Source organism: Octopus bimaculoides, chromosome 7 (assembly GCF_001194135.2).
Source record: "Octopus bimaculoides isolate UCB-OBI-ISO-001 chromosome 7, ASM119413v2, whole genome shotgun sequence".
In the NCBI taxonomy this organism is placed as follows: Eukaryota; Metazoa; Mollusca; class Cephalopoda; order Octopoda; family Octopodidae; genus Octopus; species Octopus bimaculoides.
This window is the reverse complement of record NC_068987.1, coordinates 11,760,626-11,766,215: the sequence shown is the minus strand read 5'-3', so window position 1 is coordinate 11,766,215 and position 5,590 is coordinate 11,760,626. Positions and strand designations below refer to the sequence as shown.

Genomic DNA, 5,590 nt, shown 5'->3' with positions numbered 1-5,590 from the left:
GTGTGTGTATGTATGTATGTATGTATGTATGTATGTATGTGTGTGTGTGTAGGCTTGTATGTATATGTATGCATGCATGTATGTATATGTATGTATGTATGTATGTGTGTGTGTATGTATGTGTATGTATGTGTATGTATGTATGTATGCATGCTTGTATGTATATGCATGCATGTATGTATGTATGCATGTATGTATGTGTATGCTTGTATGTATATGTATGTATGTATGTGTATGCTTGTATGCATATGTATATATGTATGTATGTGTATGTATGTATGTATGTATGTATGTATGTATGTGAGAGGTGAGGCATAATCTATGTATTTGTGTCTTTGAGTTTCTTTTGCATTGGTCCCATTGACACCCACTTGACAACCAGGACTGGTTTGTTTACATCCCTGTAACTCAGTGGTTTGGCAAAAGACACTAACAGAGTAAGTACAGGCTTTAAAAAATGCACTGGCAGTGATTTGTTTGACTAAACCATTCAAGGCATTGCCCCAGTATGGCCACAGTCCAATGACTCAACCAAGTTAAAAGCATAAGATAAAGGCCTTTTCTATGATATTCTAATGTTGGTCTCTGTCATCGTCATCAGCATCATCATTATCATAGTTTAACATCCTCCTTCCATGCTGGCATGGGTTGGACGGTTTGACTAGGAGCTGGCCAGGTAGAAAACTGCACCATACTTGTGTGTCTGTTTTGGCAGGGTTTTTACGGCTGGATGCCCTTCCTGTCACCAACCACACAGCACAGTGGGTTGAGTACTTTTTACATGACACCAGCACAACTGAGGTCAGTTTTTGGCATGTTCTTTACAGCTGGATACCCTTCCTAGCACCAACCACTCCACAGAGTGGGCTGAGTGCTTTTTATGTGCCACCAGCACAGGAGAGGTCAGTTTTGCCATAGTTTCTACAGCTGGATGCCCTTCCAAATGCCAACCACTTTACAGTGTGGACTGGATGCTTTTTAAGTGGCACCTGCACTGACAGGGTCACCAAGTAACTTTGCAAGACAAGGAATCTTTGAGAGGGGAGGGGGCATTGGGTGAGGTGATCTTGTGCCAGATGGGAGTGCCCAAAGTGAGAATGTCCAGAGCAGGTGTGTCCAGAGTGAGAGTGGCCAGAGCGGGAATGGTGGGAGTGGTGAGGATTGGAGTGACCAGGGTAGGAATGGCAAGGATGTGAGTGACCAAGGTGGAGTTGGAAAGAGATAAAAATACCGATGATGATTCGTAAGGGTGGACACTTAAAATAGGAAGTGAGTAGAAGTGAATAGGGAGAGGAAAACAGGGAGTGTAAGTGGATAGGTGTTGTAAGATATGGGGAAAGTAAGAAATAGTGATAGTTTCTCCCAGTTGTTTTGAGTTAAATTTTTCTAAATTCAAAATTGTTTTGACATTATTTCAGATTATATTTCAAGCAACCAAGGGGAAAAGTTTTGCTGGAGATATTGCTTTAGACGATATAATGATCACACCTAAACAATGTTCAGGTAATTTTGGTTTTAATTACAGTGGCACCAAGAGAGAAGTTAGAAGTTCAAGCTGGTGTTATGACTAGAGCACCATATTTTTGGTTTTGCACAGAGAATATTCTAGAGAATATCTGTCAAAACATAAAAAAATTAGATGTTTGTTTTAAATGTAATTTGATGAAATTTGAGTGTGATTTTAAAATGACAATAAAAGGTGTTTGCCATTATGTACATTTAAAAGTATTTTTGACAAAGTTTACAAATTAAAATGTTTTGAGGATTACATAGACAATATTTTTCATAGGATATAAGTAGTTCCCATAAGCACTATTTTTTAAGTATTATTTTTATTGTTGTTGTTGTTATTTTGTTTTATTTTTAATCTTTTTAGAAACTAAAACATCACTCCTGTCGTTCTGTGATTTTGAAAGCACATGTAGTCTCTTCCAACGTGTTTCAAGTACTCTAAATTGGCAGATAACTACAAACACGAACCATCCAAAATATAACGACCATACATACAAATCATCATTGGGTAAGAATGAATTTATTTCACAATGTTTCTTCACATAAAACAAATATGTGTGTGTGTATATATATATATATATATATATATATAGATATATAGATAGATAGATAGATAGATAGATAGATAGATAGATAGATAGATAGATAGATAGATAGATAGATAGAATCATCATCGTCATCGTCGTTTAAAGTCTGTTTTCCATGTTTGGCATGGGTTAGACAGTTTGACTGAGAGCTGGCAAGCCAGAAGGTTGCACCAGGCTCCAATCTGATCTGGCTAAGTTTCTACAGCTGGATGCCCTTCCTAATGTCAACCACTCTGAGAGTGTAGTGGTGCTTTTTACATGCCACTGGCATCGAAGCCAGTCAGGTGGCACTGGCAACAATCAAGCTTGAATGGTGCTTTTTACATGCCACTGGCACAGGACCAGTCAGGCAGCACTGGTCAAATGGTGCTTTTTATGTGCCACTGGCGTGGGTGCCAATCAGGCGGTACTGTCATCAGCAACAACGACTTCACTTGCCTCAACAGGTCTCCACAAGCGCACTTTATTGCCCAATGATTTAAGGGTACTCTTAAATGGGGTGGTTCTGCTGCACTGGCATAGGCCACGGTTACAGTCTCACTTGGCCTGTTAGGTCTTCTCAAGCACAGCATATCTTCAAAGGTCTCAGTCACTTGTCATCACCTCAGTGAGGCCCAGCGTTCAAAGGTCATGCTTCACCACCTCATCCTAGGTCTTCCTGGGTCTACCTCTTCCACAGGTTCCTTCTACTGCTAGGGTGTGACAGCTGTCCTTATCCACACATAACACATGACCATACCAGTACAGTCATCTCTTTTACGCACCACATCTGATGCTTCTTATATTCAACTTTTCTCTCGGGATGCTTACACTCTGTCTACTATGCACACTGACATTACACATCCAGTAGAGCATACTAGCTTCATTCCATGCAAGCTTATGCATGCCCTCAGCAGTCACGGTCCATGTTTCATTGCCTGCTGTACTCTTTCACCACAACTTTCTCTCACTCTTTCTTCCTGTTTCTGTTGTACCTGTATTTCAAAGGGCCAACCATGTCATGCTGAATTTCCCCGAGAACTATATTAAGGGGACACGTGTCTGTGGAGTGCTCAGCCACTTGCACGTTAATTTCATGAGCAGGCTGTTCTGTTGATTGGATCAACTGAAACCCACGTTGTCATAACCAACGGAGTGCCACGAAATATATATATGTATATATATGTATGTATACATGTATTTGTACAGCAGGTATCTTTCAGTTTCCATCTACCAAATCCACTCAAACACATTGTCTGAAGTGCCATGTGGTTAGAAATCAAATTTCTTACCATGTCAGCATCCACAAAAAACACAAATCTCATGAGACAGATATATCCATCTTCACCATAAATTCTTCATTAATGTCTCTCAAACTTGACCAACTCATTTCTCCATTTCTTTTCAGGTGATTACATATATGTTGACCTCACTAAGGCAAATAAATATAGCGATGCAAAATTCAACATGCCAACAATGCACAATAGAACAGTCTGTGTAGAATTCTTTTATCGAGCCTTAGGGTCCTTCACAGGAAGATTGACAGTCTTCAGAAAGGTCAAGGATGAAACACTTACACTTTTAAAGATTGATGGCAACGGTGTTCCAAATGAATGGACTTTTGCAGAACTAGAAGTACAGTCTTATGAAGATTTACAGGTCAGATGTTCTTATCAATGTCATTGTCACACCCACCACCATCACCACCACCTTCATCGTCACCGGCAGTAGCAGCAGTACCATCATCATCAACAACATCATCATCATCGTCATCATCTTCATTGTCATTGTTTTAACGCCCACGTTTCCATGCTTGTATGGGTCAGGCAGAATTAGTTGGGGCAGAGTTTCTATGACCAGATGCCCTTCCTGTCCCCAACCCTCCCTTATTTCTCCAAATAAGGTAATATTTCCACATGCATGGACATGTTTTCATGAAAGATTGAAAACAGTTGTTGTGGGATTTTCGAGCGAGATCGTTGCCAGTGCCCCTGGACTGGCTCCTGTGCGGGTGGCACATAAAATACACCATTTTGAGCGTGGCCGTTGCCAGTACTGCCTGACTGGCCTTCGTGCGGGTGACACGTAAAAGCACCCACTACACTCTCTGAGTGGTTGGCGTTAGGAAGGGCATCCAGCTGTAGAAACACTGCCAAATCAGATTGGAGCCTGGTGTAGCCATCTGGTTTCACCAGTCCTCAGTCAAATCGTCCAACCCATGCTAGCATGGAAAACGGACGTTAAACGACGACAACGACGACGACTGTTTGTATGGCAGTAACATTCATTTACAGGGAAGCTTCTTTCACTTTCTCTCAGCCAAGTCCACACGCTGGCCTTTGATCAGTCCAAGGCTATTTCTTTGACCCACTTGGGTTCCTAAAGTGGAAGATACTGCCCCCACCCCTGCAGGTGGGGGAAGGATCCAGGTGGGGGAAGGATCCAGGTGGGGGAAGGATCCAGGTGAGGTGTTGAAGAAAAGTTGGAGGATAATGAGATGCTCAAGAAAGCAGCGGTGGATGTAAAAACTACAAAATAAGGGGTTAATTAGGTTAGCATTCTGTACAAAATGCTAGGCAGCATTTCATCTGTCATCCTTTTGGCATCTGTAAGATAAGTACCAGGTATGTACTGGGGTCAATGTAATCAACTTCCCACTCTGGAAAACCGCTGGCCCTGTGCCAAAATTCGAAGCTATTATTACATTGAAGTATAAAAGAAGCAAGTGGGCAGAACTGTTAGCATTCTGTACAAAATGCTAAGTAGCATTTCATCTGTCATCCTTTTGCATCTGTAAAATAAGTACCAGGCATGTACTGGGGTCAATGTAATCGACTTCCCACTCTGGAAAATTGCTGGCCCTGTTCCAAAATTCGAAGCTATTATTATATTCAAAGTATTCTTTTGCAGTTGTCTTTCTATGTTTTGAGTGGTAACAAACCAAAAGGAGGTATAGCCATTGATGATATCGCTGTAGGAAATGACCACTGCAAACCACCCAGTAAGTAAAGACAGATTTTATTTTCTAGTTGAGTACTACTAATTTTTCTAATTGTTTTTTTTTTTATTTTTCATTTCTTAATTAAATTCAATGTATAACAGTGTAAAGTTTGTTTGTTAGTTATTATTGCTTTGTCCTGTAAGATGATTATTTAAAAGTAGTGTATTGTTTAACCCTTTCGTTATTGTATTTCTCTTGAGATGCTCTGCGTTTCTTTCAGTTACTTTAAATATATCAAAGAATTTAGTAAAATAACATAGTTATCATTCAGCTAGTGTTAGGAACATAAATTGTGATTGTGGTTTGGTGGAAGATTTTAATTCAGAACTTATGAAAACAAGACATTTGTACTACAGAGCCAGAGTTGGATTCAGCCGAGTTGGTTACAAAAGGGTTAAGAATTGTTTCTCTATTATATATTTTAACCTTTTTGTTACCATATTTCTGGTGAGATGCTCTGTGTTTCTTTCAATTAATTTGAAATAACAAAGAATTTAGTTAAACAACTTAG

At 40.0% G+C, this 5,590-nt stretch overlaps 1 protein-coding gene across 1 annotated transcript in view; it reads left to right on the top strand.

Moving 5' to 3' along the window:
* The window catches only part of LOC106882389 (MAM and LDL-receptor class A domain-containing protein 1), a 221,633-nt gene that overhangs the window by 55,213 nt on the left and 160,830 nt on the right, over positions 1-5,590 (top strand). The window contains exons 34-37 of the mRNA XM_014933051.2: positions 1,419-1,503; positions 1,877-2,020; positions 3,487-3,737; positions 4,989-5,079. Of these exons, the coding sequence (XP_014788537.2) occupies positions 1,419-1,503; positions 1,877-2,020; positions 3,487-3,737; positions 4,989-5,079 (571 nt within the window). The remainder of the gene's footprint in view (positions 1-1,418; positions 1,504-1,876; positions 2,021-3,486; positions 3,738-4,988; positions 5,080-5,590) is intronic.